Source organism: Pogonomyrmex barbatus, unplaced genomic scaffold (assembly GCF_055798465.1).
Source record: "Pogonomyrmex barbatus isolate J1 unplaced genomic scaffold, ASM5579846v1 scaffold16, whole genome shotgun sequence".
NCBI lineage: Eukaryota > Metazoa > Arthropoda > Insecta > Hymenoptera > Formicidae > Pogonomyrmex > Pogonomyrmex barbatus.
In genome coordinates, this window is record NW_028297112.1 from 1,442,145 (window position 1) to 1,469,808 (window position 27,664).

The 27,664-nt window shown below is 32.5% G+C and overlaps 6 protein-coding genes, 1 long non-coding RNA gene and 1 pseudogene across 9 annotated transcripts; 7 read left to right on the forward strand and 1 right to left on the reverse strand.

The window, feature by feature from the left end:
* Positions 1 to 393: 393 nt before the first annotated feature.
* Positions 394 to 3,522, forward strand: LOC105423072 (odorant receptor Or2-like). Its single transcript, XM_089073818.1, has 6 exons — positions 394 to 676; positions 898 to 1,234; positions 1,704 to 1,949; positions 2,009 to 2,122; positions 2,214 to 2,369; positions 2,528 to 3,522. Exons 1-6 carry the CDS (start codon positions 417 to 419, stop codon positions 2,576 to 2,578), a joined length of 1,164 nt encoding a protein of 387 aa, XP_088929944.1. The 5' UTR covers positions 394 to 416; the 3' UTR covers positions 2,579 to 3,522.
* Positions 3,523 to 4,001: 479 nt separating this feature from the next.
* LOC148937118 (uncharacterized) lies at positions 4,002 to 6,979 on the forward strand (annotated as a pseudogene). Its single transcript, XR_016138599.1, has 6 exons — positions 4,002 to 4,559; positions 4,775 to 5,111; positions 5,571 to 5,804; positions 5,896 to 6,009; positions 6,278 to 6,430; positions 6,556 to 6,979. The product of XR_016138599.1 is annotated as an uncharacterized LOC148937118 (transcript).
* Positions 6,980 to 6,983: 4 nt separating this feature from the next.
* LOC148937119 (uncharacterized) lies at positions 6,984 to 9,575 on the forward strand. Its single transcript, XM_089073820.1, has one exon. The coding sequence runs from the start codon at positions 8,242 to 8,244 to the stop codon at positions 8,662 to 8,664; it is 423 nt and encodes a 140-aa protein (XP_088929946.1). The 5' UTR covers positions 6,984 to 8,241; the 3' UTR covers positions 8,665 to 9,575.
* Positions 9,576 to 9,665: 90 nt separating this feature from the next.
* Positions 9,666 to 12,914, forward strand: LOC105423071 (odorant receptor 9a-like). Of its 2 annotated transcripts, XM_089073817.1 has the most exons (6): positions 9,666 to 10,692; positions 10,914 to 11,250; positions 11,735 to 11,980; positions 12,040 to 12,153; positions 12,244 to 12,399; positions 12,560 to 12,909. In XM_089073817.1, exons 1-6 carry the CDS (start codon positions 10,430 to 10,432, stop codon positions 12,608 to 12,610), a joined length of 1,167 nt encoding a protein of 388 aa, XP_088929943.1. In that variant the 5' UTR covers positions 9,666 to 10,429; the 3' UTR covers positions 12,611 to 12,909. The 2 variants fall into 2 exon arrangements, with proteins under 2 accessions (XP_088929943.1, XP_088929942.1); XM_089073816.1 differs by having other exon boundaries at positions 12,040 to 12,399; positions 12,560 to 12,914.
* Positions 12,915 to 14,108: 1,194 nt separating this feature from the next.
* Positions 14,109 to 18,927, reverse strand: LOC148937120 (uncharacterized). The gene is made up of 3 exons (XR_016138602.1): positions 17,895 to 18,927; positions 14,373 to 15,202; positions 14,109 to 14,241 (listed from the first exon to the last, which is right to left on the reverse strand). It is a non-coding gene; the product is annotated as an uncharacterized LOC148937120 (long non-coding RNA).
* Positions 14,233 to 16,543, forward strand: LOC148937121 (odorant receptor Or2-like). The gene is made up of 5 exons (XM_089073823.1): positions 14,233 to 14,612; positions 14,828 to 15,164; positions 15,630 to 15,860; positions 15,922 to 16,035; positions 16,107 to 16,543. The coding sequence occupies exons 1-5, from the start codon at positions 14,329 to 14,331 to the stop codon at positions 16,272 to 16,274; spliced, it is 1,134 nt and encodes a 377-aa protein (XP_088929949.1). The 5' UTR covers positions 14,233 to 14,328; the 3' UTR covers positions 16,275 to 16,543.
* A 220-nt stretch (positions 18,928 to 19,147) lies between the features above and the next one.
* On the forward strand, positions 19,148 to 22,970 carry LOC105423083 (odorant receptor 13a-like). Its single transcript, XM_089073824.1, has 5 exons — positions 19,148 to 21,343; positions 21,537 to 21,891; positions 22,212 to 22,442; positions 22,612 to 22,725; positions 22,797 to 22,970. Exons 1-5 carry the CDS (start codon positions 21,096 to 21,098, stop codon positions 22,968 to 22,970), a joined length of 1,122 nt encoding a protein of 373 aa, XP_088929950.1. The 5' UTR covers positions 19,148 to 21,095.
* A 1,370-nt stretch (positions 22,971 to 24,340) lies between these two features.
* On the forward strand, positions 24,341 to 26,875 carry LOC105423084 (odorant receptor 22c-like). Its single transcript, XM_025217308.2, has 5 exons — positions 24,341 to 24,869; positions 25,346 to 25,697; positions 26,090 to 26,320; positions 26,451 to 26,555; positions 26,623 to 26,875. Exons 1-5 carry the CDS (start codon positions 24,622 to 24,624, stop codon positions 26,794 to 26,796), a joined length of 1,110 nt encoding a protein of 369 aa, XP_025073093.2. The 5' UTR covers positions 24,341 to 24,621; the 3' UTR covers positions 26,797 to 26,875.
* The last annotated feature ends 789 nt before the right edge of the window (positions 26,876 to 27,664 follow it).

The window sequence follows — 27,664 nt, forward strand, 5'->3', positions numbered from 1 at the left end:
TGGACGCCTTCGTAGCTGCGTCTGTCCATATTTTTTTATAACTGACAATGATAATTGTCGAGGCATCGTTTTGTAGTTTTTAACTTCTAAGAAAAGAATACAACGGGAATCATGAATAATTACTATCTTATGCACATGGCAAAGTGGGGATTAACTGAGCACGGAATCCATAGAATTTTGTAGTCACATTGAAACTCCTCGACCGACGATATCCGAGTATTGAATTAAGACTATTAATTATGTCACAGTCAGTTTCGAAGCTCTTTTTTTAATCTATTTACTAAATTACATCGAGATCTTTCGAGTTAAATAATAAGATATTGAATAAAATTTGTATACATCGTAGTTTTATTTAAAATAAACAAAAAAATAAACAAAAAACTGATGAATCATTTGTAAAACTGTTCTCGAGTCCGATGGAGAACGAGGTGAACACCGTATGTCGCTCCGTGGAGTACGGTCTTCGATTGATCGGTGTATGGCCGGGTACATCGTTTGCCATTTTACGCAAATTTCTCAGTATATTGTCAGTGATCGTGTTCCAGATCTTTCAGTATCAACACGTGATTGTGCACTTTGGCGAGGAGGATCTCACGGTCCTCATGGATGCACTAAGTGTAACTTTTGCTTACACCCTTCTGTTTATCAAAATGATTATTTTCTCGTTTAACGCTCGGTAAGTCGCTTTGTCAATGCGATGTACGAGCATAGAGTTAAATGCAATTTATAAAACAAAAGTCTTCCAATCCGAAATTTTTTAGATAGCAAATTGCATAAAAAGAATTTTTCATTTATTTCGTTATTCACATAACTTTCGTAATATTTCGTGAAATAAAGACACCTCCGTGCTTTTCACTCATATCGATCAATACTTTTTTTTTAAATAATTCGTTGCAGTCTGCTGAACGAAATCATAGCAAGCATGTCCAAGGATTGGAAGGAATGTGATATTTCGAATGAATACACGATGACCAGAATAGCTTATGTTTCTCGTTGGGTCTCCAACGTTATAATCTTTTCGCACATGATGTCGGTATTCCTCTACGCGACAGGCACGTTACTGAAGATCAAAAGCAAAAATCAAACCAACACTCGAGAACTCATCATCAAAATGGAAATACCCTTTGAAATCGAGACTACACCACAACACGTAATTATTCTTGTTACACAATTTATTTATCAAACGACTGCGGCTGGTATGGTGGGCGTATTGGATTCTTTGTTAATAATATTGGTAAGTTTAAACCTCCTAAATTTCCTCGTGATTTGTCAATGTTCCTGAAAATTGTGATAAAAATAATTATTGCGAAAGAAAAATTAAGAAAAATAAAAAAATATTGCGCGCGTGTGTGTGTGTGTGTGTGTGTGTGTGTGTGTGTGAAGTATTTTTTCTTAATTTTTCTTAATTTTTCTTTCGCAGTAATTATATATTTATACATAAGTATATATATATTGTATTAAAAATAAGTATATTACTTATATAAATATATTTTTTGTTTATGAATTAAAGTTATATTACGACTTAATACTCCTTACGTTAAGCCGAATTCAGCTCAAATAAATGAATCCGTACAAACGCTAATCAACATTATTCGAAGACATTATTTATTGAAACGAGTGGTCCATTGATATTCATTGCATCTGTTTATTTTTATTCTAATTTAAGAAGTGAAACTGAACTGAAAATTCATTTCGATGTTTAGGTTCTTCACACATGTGGGCAGATCGATTTAATGCGGCAAAAATTGAGTGAGGTTACTCGGAAAAACATCGAGCGAAAGAACGTCGATCAAGATGTGAACGAGAGCATTATGAAGGCGCTGATCATTCGACATCAGCAAATTATTACCTTCTCCAAGAACATTGAGAATCTCTACTCGAATATCGCGCTGATACAATTTTTTTCAAACACCCTGGTTATCTGTTGTCTAGGATTTCTTATCGTGATCGTAAGTATATTGAAACAATATAAAATTCGAACGAGACCCAAAATGATTAAAAATTTCAGTCTATCGGTGTCCCGGGCGGATCGATGATGTTAATAAAATCTGTGTTTTTTTACCTCGTTATGAGCTTGGAGGCATTTACATATTGTTTCGTTGGAGAACATCTCAGCACGAAAGTCAGTATACATACGATACATACGATTGTAATGTATACGTGTCTGACATGCAATATGCTGCTTTAGAACACAGATTTACCGTACATTTCAGAGCGAAATGATCGGCGACTCGGCATATGAATCTCTTTGGTATGAATCGAGCCCGAGTCAAAACCGAGATATTCACATCATGATCATAAGATCTCAAAAGCACTTAACGCTTACGATAGGAAAAGTTGCGGAACTCTCTTTGAGACAATTTGCCAACGTAAGAATTTCATGAAGTAATTGAAATTAACGATGGAATGTCACATTTGTTTGTGCGAAATATTATTTTGTAATATTTCGGCAATTGTTTGTCGTCAAATTATCATGTTGTAATATGACATTCTCGTACGATTGACAATTATTTCTATCCTATTGTAGATCATAAAAGCTTCGGCATCATACGTGTCAGTGTTGCACGCGATGTATTAAGGTCTGTATTTTGCACGCTGCTTATATCTTCGCGTGCAAGAGAATATTATAATTTTACACGAGTGACAATTTTCCTATTTAGAGACTCGATGAAGTTTTGCATCGAGTGACGCGAGGAACAAGAAATTATTTACTCATCGATTCGACATAATCTTGTGGTTTACATAAGCACAAAGCTATAAATACCAGTTATAAATACAACGTTGATTTTCTCAATTGATGTACTTTATCAGATTTGATAAAATTTAATAAAATGAAAGAATTTTTAAAAACCAAAATTTAGTTTAATTATTGAGTATCATTTAAATATTTTATGCAGATTAAGAAATAAAGTCAAATTTAGAAAATATTTTTTTTAAGAAATGAAGTGTGAGAAATAAAGTATATAAATATAAAAATATAGAAATACATTTTTAATGTGAAAATATAAGTTGAAATATAAGTATTTCATTTCTATCACTTTTTTTAAATATATATTTAACAATATGTATAGAAATTTGCTTAAGAATCTTATGTTATTAATAATTAAAGATGTAATATAAAAATATTATTATATAATAGCATTGCAATATTATAAAATATTCATTCTTATTACAAGAAAATATCACTTGTCAAGTTATCTTTTCTTTCGTCACATGCTCTAATTCCTATATCGTTGTTCTTAGATTTTTCTCGATATCATAACAATTGTGATCTTCATATTGGCCTTTCTATTGCCATAAACTTCTGTGATACTTCTTTATTTTTCTCTCTAATAAGCTTTCTTCGACATGTTTTCCCAACAATGATATTTTTCAACCTTGCAGCGAGTTCGTGGAAGTTATATTTTACCCATCTTGCTTATTGTATTTTTAAAGAAACTATGCGATTGCTACGCCGTAATCAACTCGCTGAACGAAGGGGAAAACCCCACCATTTATTTTCATCAGCCGTTAAGCCATAGTTGCAATTTTAATACGCGCTATAATACAAATATAACAAATTAGCCAATGATCTCTCTCTCTCTCTCTCTCTCTCTCTCTCTCTCTCTTCCTTTCCCTTTCTCTCTGTCAATGAAATATATTTTTACTTATAAATTATAAATTATAAATTTGATGCACTCATGCTCTTCAAAATATTTCTTATCATCTTTAGAAAAGACGTCAATGATGATGACTATGCCTTTCATTTTTAATGTAAATAACGAACAGTACTGAGAAATGCGTAGAGTATATGGATAACATCGTGGCTGTCTTTACTTGTCTTTTTTACAACCACCTCAATTATCAAGATATAAGTTCATAATTTTTTTTGTAACTTCCAAGATAGATAGAAGCGAGTAACTTCTATTGGTCAGTCACAATCGAAGTGGGGGTTGCTCGAATGCTAAATCCCTTAGAAGATTCGCAGTTTTCCTGAAACCTCTCGACCGATCGGATATCCAGAGACAATTAAATTGAGACTTCGACTATGCTGCAGTTGAAAGTGCCAACATTTGCCTTCTAACTCAACGAAATCGTTTTGCCCGTGTTGCAGTGTCAATGGAAAAATCTTGATTTGTATCTTGATTCCTCGAGATTAAATGTCGTCACGTAAGCTAACCCGTATCTTCTTCTGTATTACGGACTCATCTGTAATGTAGACAGAGACAAAGTTAATTAAAGCTGGTGATAAATTACATTGATAATTGTGCTGTAATACAGATTTATTTGAGCTCAATGAGTAATAAAACAATATCGAATGCTACGAATACCATGAATACCGTGTGCCGCTCCGTGGAATACGGTCTTCGAATGATCGGTATATGGCCGGGCACATCGTACGCAATTTTGCGCAGAGTCTGCTGCATATCTTCGATGGTGATTTTCCAAATCTTTCAGTATCGTTACTTGCTTGTGCATTTCGCCGAGAACGATATTCTTCTTCTTATGGATGTGATAAGCGCAACTGTGACTTATAGTCTTTTGTTTATCAAACTGATTATTCTCATATTCAATGCTCGGTAAGATTTTTCGCGTAATGAGTACAAAGTTAAGTACGATATGCACTCTGTTCTAAACCTCAGGCTCGTAATTGTAAAAAAGAAAATTCTTGACTCGCTTAAATTTTTAATGCTTATTAATGCGATATTAATATGCATTAATTTTTACGTTTTTGACAGTATTCCGCAGAATGTTTGCGATATCACGTCGATCAATACTTCTTTCCTCATTATAGTCTGCTGTGTGATATCATAACACGCGTTGTGGAGGATTGGAAAGAACGCGATGTTTCGGATGAGTACACAATGGCCAAAGTGGCTTACATTTCTCGTCGATTCTCTAACGTTGTAATTACCTTGCACGCGACCTCGGTATTCTTATATGCAACCGGTACTCTGATGAAGTACAAAAGTAACAATCAAACTGACACTCGAGAGCTCATCCTTAAGATGGAATTGCCTTTTGAGATCAAAAGTACGTCAGTACATATAATTGTCCTTGTTACACAGTTTGTTCATCAGACGAGTGCGGCTAGCATGGTAGGTGTGCTAAATTCTTTGCTGATAACTCTGGTAAGTTTGAATGACTTTTCGTGATTTTTCATTTTTTTCTGAAAATTATAATAAATTTCATATTTAATCAAATTCAAGTTTTATACTTAATTATTAAAGAAAAGTAACAATATAAAATTTAAAAAAAAGATTTAAAATATGTTATTACGAACAAATATATATTAATACATTATTAAATAAAGAATATATTAATATCATGATTATTTATATTTTAATCATAAATAAAATCATTATAATTATTTTGTTTTCTAGATCACTAAAAATATGCAATAGATAAAAAAATAAAGATTTTTATTGTAATTAATATTCTAATATATTAAAAGTTTATCATTTAATTTCTCTAGAAAAATAAATTTTCAGGATACAATCAAGAATTTAAATTTAATTAAATTAAATAGATGAAGATATTTGTTATTCAAAATATTAATTTAAGTTAAATGCGTATATTATAATGTTTAGGTTCTTCACGTAAGCGGACAAATCGATATTCTTTGTCAAGAATTACTGACAATCTGCGGCGACGGAACTTTACAGGACAATTTGATTGTCGCGAGTGTCAGATTTCTGATTATCTAACACCAAAAAATAATAACGCTTTCAGAAAATATTGAAGAGCTCTATTCTGACATCGCATTGATGCAAATCCTATCAAATACCGTGGTCATCTGTTGTATTGGTTTCATCATTATAGGTGTAAGTCGCATCGTTAACTGAATGAAATAATTATGTAATTATTTTGTAATTTTGCACTAAACGTGTTAAGCTTCCTGCCATCTTCTCGTAGTCTCTTACAAAGGAAGGAGCTATCGTGATGATGTTGAAATCGGCTATTTTTTACGTCGCCATAACGTTGGAAGCTTTTATCTTTTGTTTCGCCGGAGAATATCTTAGCGCCAAGGTTCGCATAATATTTTATCTTATACATGTAATATTCTATTTCTCTTTCATTCTTTGGTGTTGATGGCAATCAATTTTCACAAGTTTCGCTCCTTTTCAGAACGATTTACACAGCTTGATCAGTTCAATATATATTACTTTTATTGTATTTTTCTTAAATGAAATTGGAAATATTCTCAGATTGCTGAGTCAAATTATAAAAGAACTTAAATAATTTAAATTTAAATAAATTAATAAATTTTTTTCAAGTTCGCTGTTTTCCTTTTCAGAGCAAGATTGGTGACGCAGTGTACGGAACGCTTTGGTATGACATGACGCCTGCCGAGTGTCGAATTTTATTATTTGTGATATTAAGATCGCAAAAGAGATTGACGATCACAGCCGGAAACGTCATGGATCTTTCTCTGGAAGGATTTACGAGCGTAAGAATTTCGCCATGAATATCCACTGTAACGAGATAAAACGTCAAGATGCTTAATGTTTTTTAAGAGTAGAGAACGTACGCGGTCTGTTACGTGAATAATATTTTTCCTTTTATTTTGATTAGGTGATGAAAGCATCCGCTTCGTATATGTCGGTGCTGCACGCGATGTATTAAACGAGACCACTGGATAATAATTACTTGTGCCAAGCGCATTTACTATGCTTACCGGTATATTGAGTAGGAGCATGTAAAACATATAAAGCGAAATGCTGTTTTAAATATGCAAAAGAGAATACGGCTATAAAATGTAGAAGAAATAGAAAGAACAAATAGAAATAAATACATTTAGAAATAAATCCTTTGGACAAAAAGATTGTCATAAATCATTTCAGAGAAATTTTTCCGGGCCTTGAAATATTTGAAAAGTTTTTTCAGCGCATTGTTTATATTTTCTTCATAATTTCATTATTCATAATCATATTTTATATTAGTATTATTAAAAGCCAAGCTTTGCTAAGTCAATTTGGATTTTATTTATTCTACACTCATACGCTATACTTGTGAATGTAAAATTACTTTCAATTCTTCTAAAACATAATTAATGCGGTTGACGCCACTTACTTCATTTTTTTACCATTGTTCATACATCATCGTTTGTTCGCGTACTTACTCATTCACTCATAACAGCTGTACCCGCTGCGAATAATTATTTTTTTCCCCTCGCTATGAACGTCCGATCCGGACGTACCAATTTAACTTTTTTTGCCGTGCCGCTTACGATCATTTTCCACATTTTACCGTTTTAAAACGCCTTGATCTAACCAACCATTATCCTGTATTCCCGAGGGTCTCGCGCACCCGATGGCGCACAGCTCCTGAATTTTTAAGGTTCGCGGTAATCCCGAAGACAATGCTTTCCACGCTGTCTCCGCTCGCTCTTTTTTTTCTCCCCTTGTTATCTATACTTGCATTAATCTTACCTGACTATTTCGACTGGTAATTCCTCCGTCGCGATGGGAATATCCTGTCGGTACTTCTTATTGGTTCACGTTGACCTTGGAGTGGAGGATCCGCAGTGTGCAGCGATTCTTTCATGTTCATCGACGTTCATCCCCCATGTTCATCCATGTTCAACGTTATCGTTGCTCGATAATACACGGGTTGGATTTTCGATGAAATATCAAAGTTTCACGGCGGTATCGATGTAAGAAGAGGAGTTTTGGTCAGAAATATTATTCGAAAGCAGAGCTCCGAAAATGGATCCGAAGATCCCAAAAATGAATTCTATGATCCCCGATGGCACCGTCAGCCGTTCGATCGAGATCGGCCTTCGCGTGATCGGCGTGTGGCCCGACTCGTCTTATTCGGTCCTCCGTCGCGCCTTTTGGATGATCACCCTGACGATGGCGCAGACCTTTCAATACCGGTACTTTGTCATACACGTTCGTACCGACGACCTATCGCATCTGATGGATGGCCTCAGCACTATGATGTCCTATAGCCTCTTGCTACTGAAACTTACGATATTTTGGATCAATCGACGGTGAGACCAGCTTATCTCTATCGTGAAATAAAACGACGTGAAAGCAATCTCCCCGTGCATTTCAGAATCGTGCTTAGATTGAACCTTTTTTAAAAAATATAACGAAATAAATAGTTCGATGTTACACAGATAGCATATTTAGACCAAAATACGCTCGCATAATTATATTTAAATATTTAACAATATTTAAATCATGTACATGTTCATGATTCAAAATATGCAAAAAATATATAAAGAAAAGAACAAATACCATATTTTTTGTAATTATGAGAGAAGTCGAAATGCGATGTTTCCAAGCTTTTCGTAGGATATTCCACGACATTCTGGCGACAATGGCCCGAGATCGAAGCGAGTGCGTAACCGAGTGGGCTGTCTACTCGATGTCAAAAACAACCGATGTGTCGCATCGATCTTCCAATTTGATCATAGGTCTTTATTCGATGTCGGTGTTTCTTTATGGTACCGGCGTACATATCGCCCATGCCGGAGAACCTGATGAGACCGATGAACAGATCACGGTGCCGGCTCGAGAATTGTTTCTCAAGATGGAGCTACCCTTCGAGTCTAATGCCTCCCCTGCGTACGAGCTTGTTATGATCACGCAGTTTTTCCATCAGCTCGCGGCAGCCACAATAGTTGGTGTTCTCAACGCTCTAATTGTCTCACTGGTAAGTGCATGTTTAGGATGATTCCGAATTCAAAAAAAAAAAACATGATAAATTAGATTAAAAAGTTATGACAAAATCTTTTAATTTTCGGACAAATTTCAATGACGTAATGAGACAAAAAAAAATGTTTCTCGAACACATTAATTTAATTATAAAAATATCTAATCTTTTTAATAAAAATAAAAAAAAATTATTTATTCTATATTTATTCAAAAAAGCCAGTATAGTTTCCGTATTAGTCGCAAATTCCATACAACTTTCTCTATAATTTTATCATACATTTTTTTTAATATAGTTATCCTTGAAAAAATATTTTTCAAAGAATAACATATTACACTAAAGATATATAAATATTATAAAATAGTAATTTAAATAATAGTAATTTAATAATTGTAGTTAATAATAATAGTAATTTTTTTCTTTTTCTTCCAAATTTAGCATCGTATTTTTTTTTTATTATAATTTTAATTTTAATTATTCGTCCAATTGCAGAGTAGAATGATCGGTGATGCAGCGTATGAGGTGAAATGGTTCAATTCGAGTCCTACGCAGAGTCGTATTGTATTATTGCTGATTTTAAGATCGCAGAGAAAATTAACTATTACTATTGGGAAGTTTATGGATCTTTCTTTAGAACGTTTCACGACAGTAAGATGTGTTTTTAGAATTCTGTTTTTCTTTGTTGTATCATATCTAGATTGTACATGAAAAGAAATACGTATTGCCAACTCTAAATTCTCTTTAATATAAATCGTTATTACTTTTAGATGTAGATGTATAGAGAATATATATATTTCTATCTTTTTCTTATTTTATTGCATTTTTATATCAGATTTATCGATAAAAGTATATCGTGTTTTAATAGTTGTCGCACAAAATACGACAAGCTCTACCTTCTTTCTTCTAGATTATTAAAGCATCAGCGTCTTATGTGTCCGTGCTGCATGCTATGTCTTGAAGGCCGTGAATAGTGAAGAGACAGTATCCTCCGTGTGTATATGTAGCTATTATGTCATAAGAAATGAGACATCTCGCGTATTCTAATAAAACATTGGCATTCCACGAACATGAATGCTCGCATGTAATTACGTTAATATATTTCATTGGAATTAATGGACACTACGTTTTTTTTTAAATAAATGTCCTGTTCGATTCGCTAAGATATTCTTCCCTCATCATCACAAACTTTTATCTTCGCTTTCGATTTATCTTTCTAAATTTATCTTTTCTGTTCCCACTCTTTATTTCTTTCTGCTATTTGAAAATTTTCCACGCACGCATTTGTATTCAACTCACGTACGTTTGCCATGCATTTTTAATGCAAATAACGGACAACGACCGAGCAATGCGTATACAAAGGTGCATTGGACGCCTTCGTAGCTGCGTCTGTCCATATTTTTTTATAACTGACAATGATAATTGTCGAGGCATCGTTTTGTAGTTTTTACTCTTAACTTCTAAGAAAAGAATACAACGGGAATCATGAATAATTACTATCTTATGCACATGGCAAAGTGGGGATTAACTGAGCACGGAATCCATAGAATTTTGTAGTCACATTGAAACTCCTCGACCGACGATATCCGAGTATTGAATTAAGACTATTGATTATGTCACAGTCAGTTTCGAAGCTCTTTTTTTAATCTATTTACTAAATTACATCGAGATCTTTCGAGTTAAATAATAAGATATTGAATAAAATTCTATACATCGTAGTTTTATTTAAAATAAACAAAAAAATAAACAAAAAACTGATGAATCATTTGTAAAACTGTTCTCGAGTCCGATGGAGAACGAGATGAAACACACCGTATGTCGCTCCGTGGAGTACGGTCTTCGATTGATCGGTGTATGGCCGGGTACATCGTTTGCCATTTTACGCAAATTTCTCAGTATATTGTCAATGATCGTGTTCCAGATCTTTCAGTATCAACACGCGATTGTGCACTTTGGCGAGGAGGATCTCACGGTCCTCATGGATGCACTAAGTGTAACTTTTGCTTACACCCTTCTGCTTATCAAAATGATTATTTTCTCGTTTAACGCTCGGTAAGTCGCTTTGTCAATGCGATGTACGAGCACAGAGTTAAATGCAATTTATAAAACAAAAGTCTTCCAATCCGAAATTTTTTAGATAGCAAATTGCATAAAAAGAATTTTTCATTTATTTCATTATTCACATAACTTTCGTAATATTTCGTGAAATAAAGACACCTCCGTGCTTTTCACTCATATCGATCAATATTTTTTTTTTAAATAATTCGTTGCAGTCTGCTGAACGAAATCATAGCAAGCATGTCCAAGGATTGGAAGGAATGTGACATTTCGAATGAATACACGATGACCAGAATAGCTTATGTTTCTCGTTGGATCTCCAACGTTATAATCTTTTCGCACATGATGTCGGTATTCCTCTACGCGACAGGCACGTTACTGAAGATCAAAAGCGAAAATCAAACCAACGCTCGAGAACTCATCATCAAAATGGAAATACCCTTTGAAATCGAGACTACACCACAACACGTAATTATTCTTGTTACACAATTTATTCATCAAACGACTGCGGCTGGTATGGTGGGCGTATTGAATTCTTTGTTAATAATATTGGTAAGTTTAAACCTCCTAAATTTCCTCGTGATTTGTCAATGTTCCTGAAAATTGTGATAAAAATAATTACTGCGAAAGAAAAATTAAGAAAAATAAAAAAATATTGCGCGCGCGCGCGCGCGTGTGTGTGTGTGTGTGTGTGTGTGCGTGTGTGTGTGTGAAGTATTTTTTCTTAATTTTTCTTAATTTTTCTTTCGCAGTAATTATATATTTATACATAAGTATATATATATATTGTATTAAAAATAAGTACATTACTTGTATAAATATATTTTTTGTTACGAATTAAAGTAATATTACGACTTAATACTCATTACGTTAAGCCGAATTCAGGTCAAATAAATGAACGCGTACAAACGCGAATCAACATTATTCAAAAACATCGTTTATTGAAACGAGTGGTCCATTGATATTCATTGCATCTGTTTATTTTTATTCTAATTTAAGAAGTGAAACTAAACTGAAAATACATTTCGATGTTTAGGTTCTTCACATATGTGGGCAGATCGATTTAATGCGGCAAAAATTGAGTGAGGTTACTCGGAAAAACATCGAGCGAAAGAACGTCGATCAAGATGTGAACGAGAGCATTGTGAAGGCGCTGATCATTCGACATCAGCAAATTATTACCTTCTCCAAGAACATTGAGAATCTCTACTCGAATATCGCGCTGATACAATTTTTTTCAAACACCCTGGTTATCTGTTGTCTAGGATTTCTTATCGTGATCGTAAGTATATTGAAACAATATAAAATTCGAACGAGACCCAAAATGATTAAAAATTTCAGTCTATCGGTGTCCCGGGCGGATCGATGATGTTAATAAAATCTGTGTTTTTTTACATCGTTATGAGCTTGGAGGCATTTATATATTGTTTCGTTGGAGAACATCTCAGCACGAAAGTCAGTATACATACGATACATACGATTGTAATGTATACGTGTCTGACATGCATATGCTGCTTTAGAACACAGATTTACCGTACATTTCAGAGCGAAATGATCGGCGACTCGGCATACGAATCTCTTTGGTATGAATCGAGCCCGAGTCAAAACCGAGATATTCACATCATGATCATAAGATCTCAAAAGCACTTAACGCTTACGATAGGAAAAGTTGCGGAACTCTCTTTGAGACAATTTGCCAACGTAAGAATTTCATGAAGTAATTGAAATTAACGATGGAATGTCACATTTGTTTGTGCGAAATATTATTTTGTAATATTTCGGCAATTGTTTGTCGTCAAATTATGTCATGTTGTAATATGACATTCGCGTACGATTGGCCATTATTTCTATTCTATTGTAGATCATAAAAGCTTCGGCATCATACGTGTCAGTGTTGCACGCGATGTATTAAGGTCTGTATTTTGCACGCTGCTTATATCTTCGCGTGCAAGAGAACATTATAATTTTACACGAGTGACAATTTTCCTATTTAGAGACTCGATAAAGTTTTGCATGGAGTGATGCGAGGAACAAGAAATTATTTACTCATCGATTCGACATAATCTTGTGGTTTGCACAAAGCTATAAATACCATACCAGCTATAAATACAACGTTGATTTTCTCAATTGATGTACTTTATCAGATTTGATAAAATTTAATAAAATGAAAGAATTTTTAAAAACCAAAATTTAGTTTAATTATTGGGTATCACTTAAATATTTTATGCAGATAAAGAAATAAAGTCAAATTTGGAAAATATTTTTTTTAAGAAATAAATAAAGTGTGAGAAATAAAGTATATAAATATAAAAATATATAAATACATTTTTAGTGTGAAAATATAAGTTGAAATATAAGTATTTCATTTCTATCACTTTTTTTTTAATATATATTTAACAATATGTATAGAAATTTGCTTAAGAATCTTATGTTATTAATAATTAAAGATGTAATGTAAAAATATTATTATATAAAAGCATTGCAATATTATAAAATATTCATTCTTATTACAAGAAAATATCACTTGTCAAGTTATCTTTTCTTTCGTCACATGCTCTAGCTCCTATATCGTTGTTCTTAGATTTTTCTCGGTATCATAACAATTGTGATCTTCATATTGGCCTTTCTATTGCCATAAACTTCTGTGGTACTTCTTTATCTTTCTCTCTAATAAGCTTTCTTCGACATGTTTTCCCAACAACGATATTTTTTAACCTTGCAGCGAGTTCGTGAAAGTTACATTTTACCTATCTTGCTTATTGCATTTTTAAAGAAACTGTGCGATTGCTACGCCGTAATCAACTCGCTGAACGAAGGGGAAAACCCTACCATTTATTTTCATCAGCCGTCAAGCCATAGTTGCAATTTTAATACGCGCTATAATACAAATATAACAAATTAGCCAATGATCTCTCTCTCTCTCTCTCTCTCTCTCTCTCTCTCTCTTCCTTTCCCTTTCTTTCTGTCAATGAAATATATTTTTACTTATAAATTATAAATTATAAATTTGATGCACTCATGCTCTTCAAAATATTTCTTATCATCTTTAGAAAAGACGTCAATGACAATGACTATGCCTTTCATTTTTAATGTAAATAACGAACAGTACTGAGAAATGCGTAGAGTATATGGACAACATCGTGGCTGTCTTTACTTGTCTTTTTTTACAACCACCTCAATTATCAAGATATAAGTTCATAATTTTTTTTGTAACTTCCAAGATAGATAGAAGCGAGTAACTTCTATTGGTCAGTCACAATCGAAGTGGGGGTTGCTCGAATGCTAAATCCCTTAGAAGATTCGCAGTTTTCCTGAAACCTCTCGACCGATCGGATATCCAGAGACAATTGAATTGAGACTTCGACTATGCTGCAGTTGAAAGTGCCAACATTTGCCTTCTAACGAAATCGTTTTGCCTTCTAACGAAATCGTTTTGCCCGTGTTGCAGTGTCAATGGAAAAATCTTGATTTGTATCCTGATTCCTCGAGATTAAATGTCGTCACGTAAGCTAACCCGTATCTTCTTCTGGATTACGGACTCATCTGTAATGTAGACAGAGACAAAGTTAATTAAAGCTGGTGATAAATTACATTGATAATTGTGCTGTAATACAGATTTATTTGAGCTCAATGAGTAATAAAACAATATCGAATACTACGAATATCATGAATACCGTGTGCCGCTCCGTGGAATACGGTCTTCGAATGATCGGTATATGGCCGGGCACATCGTACGCAATTTTGCGCAGAGTCTGCTGCATATCTTCGATGGTGATTTTCCAAACCTTTCAGTATCGTTACTTGCTTGTGCATTTCGCCGAGAACGATATTCTTCTTCTTATGGATGTGATAAGCGCAACTGTGACTTATAGTCTTTTGTTTATCAAACTGATTATTCTCATATTCAATGCTCGGTAAGATTTTTCGCGTAATGAGTACAAAGTTAAGTACGATATGCACTCTGTTCTAAACCTCAGGCTCGTAATTGTAAGAAAGAAAATTCTTGACTCGCTTAAATTTTTAATGCTTATTAATGCGATATTAATATGCATTAATTTTTACGTTTTTGACAGTATTCCGCAGAATGTTTGCGATATCACGTCGATCAATACTTCTTTCCTCATTATAGTCTGCTGTGTGATATCATAACACGCGTTGTGGAGGATTGGAAAGAACGCGATGTTTCGGATGAGTACACAATGGCCAAAGTGGCTTACATTTCTCGTCGATTCTCTAACGTTGTAATTACCTTGCACGCGACCTCGGTATTCTTATATGCAACCGGTACTCTGATGAAGTACAAAAGTAACAATCAAACTGACACTCGAGAGCTCATCCTTAAGATGGAATTGCCTTTTGAGATCAAAAGTACGTCAGTACATATAATTGTCCTTGTTACACAGTTTGTTCATCAGACGAGTGCGGCTAGCATGGTAGGTGTGCTAAATTCTTTGCTGATAACTCTGGTAAGTTTGAATGACTTTTCGTGATTTTTCATTTTTTTCTGAAAATTATAATAAATTTCATATTTAATCAAATTCAAGTTTTATACTTAATTATTAAAGAAAAGTAACAATATAAAATTTAAAAAAAAGATTTAAAATATGTTATTACGAACAAATATATATTAATACATTATTAAATAAAGAATATATTAATATCATGATTATTTATATTTTAATCATAAATAAAATCATTATAATTATTTTGTTTTCTAGATAAAATATGCACTAAAAATATGCAATAGATAAAAAAATAAAGATTTTTATTGTAATTAGTATTCAAATATATTAAAAGTTTATCATTTAATTTCTCTAGAAAAATAAATTTTCAGGATACAATCAAGAATTTAAATTTAATTAAATTAAATAGATGAAGATATTTGTTATTCAAAATATTAATTTAAGTTAAATGCGTATTATAATGTTTAGGTTCTTCACGTGTGTGGACAAATTGATATAATGCGGCAAAAATTCAATGATATTGCGCGGAAGAGCATCGAGCAAGGTATAAACGAGAGCATCGTAAAAATGCTAATTGTTCGGCATCAGAATATTATTACCTTTTCCAAGAATATCGAGACTCTCTTTTCGAATATTGCGCTAGTACAATTCGTGTCAAATACTCTGATCATCTGTTGCCTAGGATTTATCATCGTGATCGTAAGTACGAAGAAATAATATAGCTTGTAGATATGTAAAACTAGATATATGGAAATTTCAGTCTATTGGTGCACCAGGTGGATCAATGATATTAGTTAAATCAGTATTATTTTATATCGTCATGAGTTTGGAGGCATTTATATTTTGCTTCGCCGGAGAGCATCTTAGTACGAAAGTCAGTATGTAACATGATACATATATTTTAGATATGATTGCTCGACAACGAAAGTTAATTGCATATTTTAGAGCAAAATGATTGGCGACGCGGCGTATGAAGCGCTTTGGTACGAATTGAATCCGATTCAGAATCGTGATATCTTTCTCATAATAATAAGGTCGCAGAAGCATTTGACGCTCACGATCGGAAAAGTTGCGAATCTTTCACTGCAACAATTTGCCAGCGTAAGAATTTGATGAAGTATTAAACGTAACTAAGGAAAGGCGTATTGCGAATATAGAAATTTTATCTTAAATGATGTTTTGACAGCTGAGTGACGATCTCTAATCGCTTCATCGCTGCACAGCGCTCGCGTATGATGGCAGTAATTGCTTCTATATTCATGTTGTAGATCATGAAAGTCTCGGCGTCGTACGTGTCGGTGTTACATGCAATGTATTGAAGCCTAAACGTATTTTATGCTCCGCTTATATCTTCGCGTGCAGCAGAAGGATATAGTACTTTTACTACCGCCAGTCGGTTACGTGATTAACAATTTTCCTATTCAGAGACTCAATGGGGTTTTACATCAGACGTATAAGCGAGTAGTGATATATGTTTCACCGAACTATTGATTTGTGATGAACAATGTAAAATTGATCTTCTCAGTTAGTGTATTTCAAGGCTGATGACACTAAAATAAAAGCATTTAATGGAATATTTAATTTTATCATTTACTTAAAATCATGAAGTTAAAAATAAAATTTGAAAGTGCGTGTAGGTGTGTGTGTGTGTGTGTGTGTGTGTGTGTGTGTGTGTGTGTGTGTGTGTGTGTGTGTGTGTGTGTGTGTGTGTGTGTGTGTGTGTGTGTGTGTGTGTGTATGCAATGTACAGTAAATTTTTTATATCATGATCTAGTACATTTTAAAAAATATGAACCTGACTAGATATCATAAACTTAAAACTGTCTGTTTGAGTTAGTCTTTCGCTCGAAAATGATGGGAAGTTTTATAACTTTCTATACTCACTAACTAATTAAAATAAAATAAGTACAACTTTATTTTATTTTATCTTAATGTTAGTAAAATAATTTTATTGCATGCCAGAATTTATTCTCACAGAATTTCTTATCATTTTCGAGCGAAAAGTTAGCTCCGTCAGTCGGTTTTACGTTTATGATATCTAGTAATGTTCATATTTAAAATGTAACTGCATCATGATGCTGAAGTAGATGGGTCTGAAGTTTACTAGTATCGACAGTGAACATTTGCCTTACATTTTTAATGTAAATAACGGACAGCGGCTGAACGATACAGACACAAGAGTGTACAGAAATTGCTCATGGTTTATGCCTGTTTTTTTCTTTTTTTTTTTTTTTTTATAGATGTAGTAATCATTGAAATGTCGGATTACAGTTTTTACTCGCAATTGCTAAGATAGAAGAATAGGAATACAGGATGAGTATTTCCTATTGGTTGATTATAAGTGTGGTGGGAGTTAGTCGAGCATTGAATCTGTAGAATTTTACAGTTCTATCGAAACTTCTCGATCGATCACATATATTGTTAACTTTTCACCGAGTCAAGTTAATCGATTATGCTGTCATTGGAAATTTCAGAGCCAACTTTTTAATTAATTAATAATATTATAAAATATAACGTTGTCAAGATATCGTGTTAAAGTTTCAATGTCGCAAAGGCTGTGCGAGTTACATTAATTATTTGGATTAAACAATCCAACTATATATTATATATATATATTATAATCTGCAAAGCAGAAAAAACCCAGTTGAGTGAAATTAAATCACATTGGTGCTATTATATCGTAAAACTGATTTACTCGGTCTCAATGAATAAAGAGACAAAATCGATAAATACCGTGTGTCGCCCCGTTGAGTTCGGACTTCGCGTGATTGGCGTATGGCCAAACACGTCGTATGCAATTTTGCGTAGAGTGTTTTGTATATCTTCGGTGGCGGTATTTCAAACCTTTCAGTATCGGCATATAATTTTACATTTCGGCGAGGAGGATCTTTTGCTCCTCATGGATGTATTAAGCGCAACTCTGGCTTACAGTCTTCTGCTGATCAAATTAATCATTTTTGCGTTCAACACTCGGTAAGCGTTTCGTTGCAAATTTTTTCGGATTTCTAATTCCGAGCAGAAGTCATAAATAAAGAGAAAGTATACTTAATTTATATTAATTATCAAATTACTCCAACATTTCGCAAACACACATACACATCTCTGTCTACTCGGATGGATCATTTCGCTCGATATTCTTTAAGTTTCTTTTAAATGCGTTATAGTGTGCTGAGCAAAATAATAGCGAATATAATTAAAGATTGGAAGGAGTGCGACGTTTGTGATGAGTGCACAATGACTAGGATGGCATACATCTCTCGTCGGTTCTCCAACTTTATAATCGCCTTGTACGCGATCTCGGTATTCTTGTACGCAATCGGTACTTTGATGAAGTATAAAAATAACAATCAAACTGACACGCGAGAGCTCATCCTTAAGATGGAATTACCCTTTGAGATCAAAAGCACGTCGGTACATATAGTTGTTCTTATTACGCAGTTTGTTCATCAGACGAGTGCAGCTAGTATGGTGGGCGTGATAAATTCCTTGCTATTAACGTCAGTAAGTACGACTGTCTTTCCGTGATTTCTCGGTGTTCCTGGAAATTACAAAAGAAAATAAATATATTGATATATTGCGACGAATAGACGAATTTCTAGATTTTAAGAAATAATAGATGTAGTAACTGTATTAATCTGTATTGTGCTATTTACTAAAAAAAAAAAAAATAACACATTTTTATTTTTTTGTGTAAAATGCTAAATTGAACAGAGTGCGTATGACGACGTTTAGGTTCTTCACTTATGTGGGCAGATTGATATTGTGCGGCAAAAGTTGAGTGAAATCAGGCGGAAGGACATCGAACAAGATATGAACCGGAATATCGTAAAAATGTTGATTGTTCGGCATCAAAATATTATCTCTTTTTCCAAGAATATTGAGGCTCTCTTCTCAAATATCGCGCTATTACAATTTGTGTCGAATACTTTAGTTATCTGTTGTCTAGGATTTGTCATCGTAATCGTAAGTACATATAAAATAACATAATCTAATTGGAATATAAAATATTTGAGAATCGAAATTTTTAGTCTATTGGCCGTCCGGGCGGATCGTCTATGTTAATAAAATCTGTATTTTTTTACATTGTTATGAGTATGGAGGCATTCATATTTTGTTTCCTCGGAGAATACCTCAGTACAAAAGTCAGTATATGTGATGTAAAGTATATTAGATACAAAAAGGTAAAGTTTTTTTATTATATATTTCAGAGTCAAAAAATTGGTGACGCGGTGTATGAATCACTTTGGTACGAATTAAATCCAAATCAGAATCAAGACATCTTGATCATGATTGTAAGATCACAGAAGCATCTGAAGCTTACGATCGGAAAGGTTGCGGATCTTTCCCTTAAACAATTCGCCAGCGTAAGAACTTAATAATATAATAAAAACGGAGTTGAAAAGATTACTTTTAAAAAGTAACTCGTTACCGTCATTGTTACAAAAAAATAACGAATCATTATATTTTCCGTTATTTTTTCAATAAATTTTGAAGATTTTTTGAAGATTTACTTACTTGTACTTTTTTTTATACATATGTACGGCCTATAATATTTGTACATATGAAAAATAATGTTACATTACAAGGAACAATAACATTCGTTATTATTACCGAAAAGATGTCACGTTTTCGTTACTAATAATAAAAATTATAATATTGTTATTAATTTGTTATTAAAAAATAACTGTAACAGTAATGGCGTTACAAGTAACGCGTTACTTCCTGATTCTGGATAAAAGTAATTAAAGAAGTTTTATATTTGGGAACAAGTTGTTAGCATAAATGACGTTTTGACAGACGATCTTTAGTTGCGTCGTCGCGGCACGATAGCGGTAATTGCTTCTATCACGTTGTAGATCGTGAAAGCTTCGGCATCATATGTGTCTGTATTACACGCGATGTATTGAAGCCTTAACGTACACCGCACGTCGCTCATATCTTTGCGTGCGGCAGAAGGATATAGTACTTTTACTAACCGCCAACTGTTTATGCGATTAACAATTTTCTTACTCAGAGAGGCAGAGAGGCACATTTCACATCAAATGTACGAGTGTAGACAAGCAGAAGTATCGAAATATCGATTTACTGAGATATCGATTCGCTGTGGTTTTATTTAGCCTACGGTGTATCAGGACAGAGGACTATAAATACATTGTTGATATTTTAGATAGATGTACTTTGAGTAAATATGATAATAAAATGGCGACAAAAATAAATGCGTTTGATTAGAAAAACTCAATCGACTACTACCATTTTCACATATAAAAAATTGATTCAGAAGACTCGTAAGATAATTAAATCAAAGTGCAAAGTGCATCATGCAACATAATATACATAACAAGTAGTAATATAATATTATAAAGTACTCGCCTTGATTGTAGAAAAGAAATCTCCTATTGAACCGTGGCACGTGTTTCAGCTTGCACCGCTGTCGTCGGACTGCCCGATCCTTCTTACAAGAACTTATAGCGCCAACTGTGATCTTTACACTGGTCTTCCCATCGCAACAAACTCCTGCGATACGTCTTCATCTTCCTCCCTCGCAATCCCCTACGTTACATTCCCCTAGCAGCAAAACTTTCCAACCTGGCGAGCAATTCATGGAAACTGCTTCTGGAACTTCTCCTTCTCTTGCCTGTTGCATATTTAAAAAGGGCCTACAGTTGCATCATGATCGAAACTTTGAAAGGAAAGGGAAATCCCCTATAAATGATATTTATTATCTAAAATTACAGTTCCAATTTTTTTCTTCTGTTATTTTCTATAATATAGTAGAAATATATATTTAATAAGTAGCGATTGGTCTCAATGGTGGGTGACATGGATTGAAAGTTCAAATCTACCACGAGTAAGTTTTAGTCTTAATAAAATCAACCACGCAATTGTAAAATATTTCTGATCCTTCCTAAAAAAAAAAAAAATAGAAATAAAGGAATGACCACTATTAGTCGGCTAGTCAAATTCGGACTTCATATTTACGGTATTTGGCCATATGTACCATCCACTGTGATCTTCAGATTATATTGGATAATAATGCTGAGCATGGCTCAAACTTTTCAATATCGATACGTGATGGTAAATATTCATATGGACGACTTTTCCCAATATATGGACGGAGTGAGTAGCGCAATGGCGTCTTCGCTTTTCTACATTAAGCTCGTTATCCTTTGGACCCATCAACGGTAAGACGTACTTACAAAATAATATGCAAATTTGTCACATTATCGGCACGTGCTCTAATTACCAAACAAAATGAGTTGTTTGATAAAGTTTGATAAAATTTATTTATTTGTATCAAACTCAGAATTAATTTATTTTGTGGTAATCAAGAATGATACAAATGTTAACACAAACAGTGTACTTGACTTTTTGTAGAATATTTTTTGACGTATTACAAATGATATCTGTGGACTGGCGGGATTATAATACATTGAACCATTATTCCTCACGGATAATGACGGATTCAGCAAATCTTGCACGTCGCGCCTCGAGGTGGATCGTCGGCCTGCAAATAGTCTCTGTATTTTTGTACAGTGCCGGCGTACTCACCGCTAATGCAAACAGTCCCGAGAGATCAGAACCGTATGCACGAGAACTTATATTGAAAATGGAACTGCCATTCAACATTAGTGCAAATTTTATTTATACAGCGGTTCAAACAGTTCAATTTTATCATCTTTTTTTAGTTGCCTATGGCATTAGTATTATCAACTCGCTTCTCGTTATTTTGGTATGTTTAAGTAGCGAATTATGCTCGCTTCAAGTTAAAACAAGACATTCACTACCTCTGATTTTGTTAATTACATTTTTCATTAGATAAAGTTGTCAATATTAATTAAACATTTTTTTAAATGTAAATTTAATTAAATTTGAACTTTTCAAATTTTAATTTAATTTTATATATATATATTATGTGTATGTTTTAATAATATCTTGTTACATAGAAATTTGTTATATTATATCTTATATTGTATCTCGATATTTTTAAAACTGGCTTAAAAAAATAATTTTTTATCTTTCTAAGAAAGATCATCGAGCTATAAATCTTAGATAATCCACATCTGCGGTCAAATCGACATTCTTCGAGAATGGCTGACAAATATCTTTTCCAAAAAGATGGCAGGTTCGATGGATGAAATCACGATGCGATCATTGATCATAAAACATCAACGTATTATTGTATTTGCGGAAAATATCGAGAATCTTTACACGTACATCGCATTAATGATGCTCTTATCAGACACACTCATCATATGCTGCTTAGGATTTATTATTGTTACAGTGAGTAACATGTGGAAAGTGATATTTGATAATTTGTAACTTATCTTGCATATCGGGTAAAAATTTGTCGATAACTATTAACACTGGAAACGGTTGGAAATAACAAAAATTGAAAACTAATTCATACTAATTCATACTATAAATTGTTCGTGCAAATTGTAATTTTTAGTCACTCGACACGCCTAATGCCGCAGCGATATTGGTGAAGTCCGTGTTATTTTACATAACAATAAATCTTGAAGCGTTTATATATTGTTTTTCCGGCGAATATCTGAGCGCTAAGGTAAGGTATCGAGAGAAAAATAATAGCTTCATTAATTCGTAGGCATCTCAAATGTGTTTTGTATTTTTCAGAGCAAGATAATTGGAAATGCGGCGTACGATTCTCTTTGGTATAATTTTCCAGCCAAACAAAGTAGAATTGTACTGTTTCTCATTGTGAGATCCCAGAAAAGATTGACAATTACTAGCGGAAAAATCGTAGATCTTTCTTTGGAGCAATTTACTAGTGTAAGATTCATTTTATAATGTTTTTTTAATATTTGTTTAATATTTTTTTGTGACATAAAAATATTTTTTATAAATTCTGTTATAAATATTATTTTCTAAAAATTCTAATTAATATTGAAAGAAGTTTGATGTCTTTTTATGTGATCGTTTTATGTGAACAAAATATATCAGATAATAATAATTTAAATAATACAATGCTAAAATAATAAAATAATAATAAAATTTATTATTTTTATCTTTCCATATTAATTACAACAATAATTATAATATAGTAATAGTTGCAAAAGTATAACAATAATTACACTAATAATTGCAAAAATTATCAATGAATAATGGTTATATTGTATTTTATTATAAAGAGTTTTATTATCTTTTTTTATATTATTATGTAATTATATTTTTTTTATTATTATTTTAAAAGAATTTTTAAAAATTTCATATCTTTTTAATATGAATTATAAGCAATTATGTTTTAGGTAATAAAAGCATCATTATCGTATATATCGGTGTTATTGGCGATGTACTAAAAAGAAGTGACATGTTGACAATAGTTATAATAATAATTAAAGCAATAGTGTGATAAGTAAATTTAGTAATAGAAAAAAATATATAAGTTTGCTTGAAACACTACTGTTATTTCATTCTTCTTTTACGTCATTACTGTAAGTAATTCAATTATTTGCTCTTTTTCTTACACAAAAATTAATATTATAATTATTAATAAGTGAGAAAAATACATAATAAAAATTCTTGTTTAATTTTTGTATCTGATATTATTTTGCATCTGATAGTATTCATGACATTAATAAAACAAATATCAAGATCTAATTCTCTTTTTTAATGATTTTTAATGATTTTTTTTAATGATTTATTTAAAAAACGGTACTAAAGACAAATATTTGTAATTTTATTCTCCTGAAACTTCTAGTCTTGTATCTTTAAGTCTTGACTTAATATGATCGTAAGCAACTTCGTTTCTTGACATTTATGTTTTAATATATTATAATATATTTTTTTCGTTTTCGTTTATAATTTTAAACTTATTTTTATCCAATTTTATCAAGTTCAAATTTGACAAGATAACACAAAGCAGAATAATAATATTTCGTGATAGAACACATAATTGTTAAAAAAAAAATCACTTAAATCTGATGAACTTCTTCACCAAGTATTCTGGCATCACTGTATATCACTGTTTTCGTCGTGAAATCAAACTGTCTATAACACGAACTACATATCGTGTAAAGATCGTTTCAACGAAAACATCCCCCGATATGTTTTCGTTCTCCTCCCTCGCGTTGCACCTCCAACATGGAAACTTTTCAACCTCGCGGCGAGTAGTTCGTGGAAGACGCGTTTTTCCTTTCTTTGCATATTACATTTTTAAAAATGGCATACAATTGCATCGTGCATCGAAAGTTCGAAAAGATAGAGGGTACCACCACCCGTGTTCATTATTTATAAAGTTATGATTACAGTTTTTCTCTTTTTTTTTCATACAATATGGTAGAAATATATATTTTATAAGTAGTGATTGTTCAATGGTCAATGACACGAGTTACGGGTCATGTTCGGCTGTCGACCCGTGAATAAGTTTTAGTCTTAATAAAGTTATTCGACTCGATGCACCGCGAGGTGTTTCCCATCGTTGTCGAAAAGAAATACAGGAATGACGACTCTGAACCGACTGGTTAGGATCGGGCTTCACGTTTATGGCATCTGGCCGTATGTGCCATCCACTGTAATCTTTAGATTATACTGGATCATGATGCTGAGCATGGCTCAAGTCTTTCAGTACCGATATGTGGTGATAAATATTCATATGGACGACTTTTCCCAATATATGGACGGAGTGAGTAGTGCAATGGCGTCTTCGCTTCTCTACATTAAACTCGTTATCCTTTGGAGCCATCAACGGTAAGATGTATTTATGAAATAATAGGGAAATCATGTTACTCTTCTTAGTATACATATTTCGAAATTATCGATAAAATTATCGACATTATATAATTTTTTAATTTTATGCAATCGGTTCGACTAAAAATTGAGAACATCCGCACGAATATACAGGATGTCTTGTAAGCCAAGTTCAATCGCTCAGGAGGTGATTAAGCAAAGCAATTTCAAATTTCAACATAAAAATGGCGATAATTTGAAAACACAGCATTTCTGAATATACGCTTATATCAATTTTTTTTTCTTGTTTTTGGGATTGTTCTCCAATCATCCTCCTAAGCGATTGAACTCGACTTACGGGACACACTGCATATTATAAATTATTGTTGATTCTTTCTAATAGGTTAATAAGACATTTTTGCCAAATTCAAAATTAATGTAATTTTATGATAGACGACATTTAAAATAACGGGAACGGTGTATCTATGGTTCTATAGAATATTTTTCGATCTATTGCAAATGATGTCTGCGGACTGGCAGGATTACATCTTGAATCGCTATAATTCGCGCGTAATGGCGGACACGGCGAATCTTGCACGTCGCGCTTCGAGATGGATCGTCGGCATGCAAGTGGCCTCTGTATCTTTATACAGTGTTGGCGTACTCGCCTCTAATACGAATAATCCCGAGAGATCGGAGCCGTATGCACGTGAACTCATTCTGAAAATGGAGCTACCATTCAACATTAGCACAAATTCTATTTATACAGCGGTTCAATCTGTTCAATTTTATCACCTGTTTTTAGTCGGCGGTGGCATTTCGATTATTAATTCACTTCTTGTCATTTTGGTAAGTTTAAATTGTACGATATATGCCCATTATAAGTTAAAACAAACGGGATTCTATTTTTTTAATTTCTTTTCACAATCAAATTGCATATAAATCGGTTGACAATATATTAAATTATATATATATTTTAATTTTTTTTAATAATATCTTATAAATTATATGATATTATATATAAATAATTTGTACAATTATATATAGAAACACAAGGAAAGACCTCGTAAAATCTATACTATCTGCATTATTTAGTTAGTAAAATTAGAATAAATTTTTTAAATTTTATTCATGGTCTATCTCACATTACTTTTTTCTTACATTTCTTTTTGATGCCTTAAAAAATAATTTAAAATGACTTTTATCTTTCTAAGAGAGATCATCAAGCTATGTAATCTTAGATACTTCACGTTTGCGGTCAAATTGATATTCTTCGAGAATGGTTGACAAAAGCCTTTTCGAAAGATACGATAGGTGCGACGGATGAAATTACGATACGCTCGATGATTATAAAGCACCAGAAGATCATCGCATTTGCAGAAAATATCGAGAATATGTACACGTATATCGCGTTGATGATGCTTTTATCAGACACGATTATTATATGTTGCTTGGGATTTATTATTGTCACCGTGAGTACACACGTGGAAAATGATATTTGATAATTTGATAAAATACAATATATGTATAACTAAAAAAATTAATAAGTATATGTGTAACTAAAATAAGACTAGATTATTAAGCTGTGCATGAAAATTTTAGTCACTTGATGCACCCGCGGTTATAGTGAAATCCTTATTATTCTACATCACGATGAACCTCGAGGCGTTCATATACTGTTTCTTTGGCGAATATTTAAGTGCCAAGGTCAGAAAAAAATGACAGCTTCATTAATTGAGAACATTTCAAACATTTCATTTTTTTTCTCTTTCAGAGCAAAATGATTGGAAATGCGGCGTACGATTCTCTCTGGTATGATTTTCCAGCGAAAGAAAGTAGGATTGTACTGTTTCTCATTATAAGGTCCCAGAAAAGACTGACGATCACAAGTGGAAAAATGATGGACCTCTCTTTATATCGATTTACCAGCGTAAGATTTATTTTATAATATTTTTGGAGCATTTATTTATTTTTGTAACATAAAACTCAAATATTTTTAAGAATTTTATTATAGATTTTAATTTTAAAATATTATTTTATCGTTTATTTAAATTTCAATTAAAACGAAAAATAGGAATTTGTTATCTTGTTATAAATAATGACACAACGTGTCGCTAGAAATAATATTTATGAAAAATATTTTGTATAAATATATATTTATAATATAGATCACAAGCAATAATTTTAGGTAATAAAAGCATCGTTATCGTATATATCGGTGCTGTTGGCGATGACTTGAAAATAATAATGTAAAGCAATAATAATTATATAAAACAATAGTATCAATAGAATTTAGTAACAAAATATATGAAATTTGTTTTAAAAAATGTTATTATTCTATTTTTTTATAAATAATTAAGATACTAATATATCTTTTTATATAACGAAAAGACATTATATATAATTATTAATATGAGGTCAAAAAGAAAATTACGTGACATTTTTTTTATCTAATATTAATTATTTTTCAAAATTATTAATAAGAATATCGAATTCGAATCTTTTTATCATTTATTTTCTGAAGTTTTCTGTTTGCTCATCTCTTGCAGAAAGATGATGCGAAAAAACAAACTTTCGCAATTTTACTTTCTCTTGACACTTTGAGCCTGCATCAAGTCTTGAATTATCATAATTTTGCATACAATCTTGCATTTGATACGTTTATTTTTTTAATCAAAGCGTAGTTTTTTTCTTTATGCTATGTAATGTTAAATTTATTTATTTACTTTTATCACGTTTAATTTGATGAAGTAACATGAAATAGATGCAATATATTTTGATGTGTATTTTGATTACAAAAAAAAAATCACACTGAA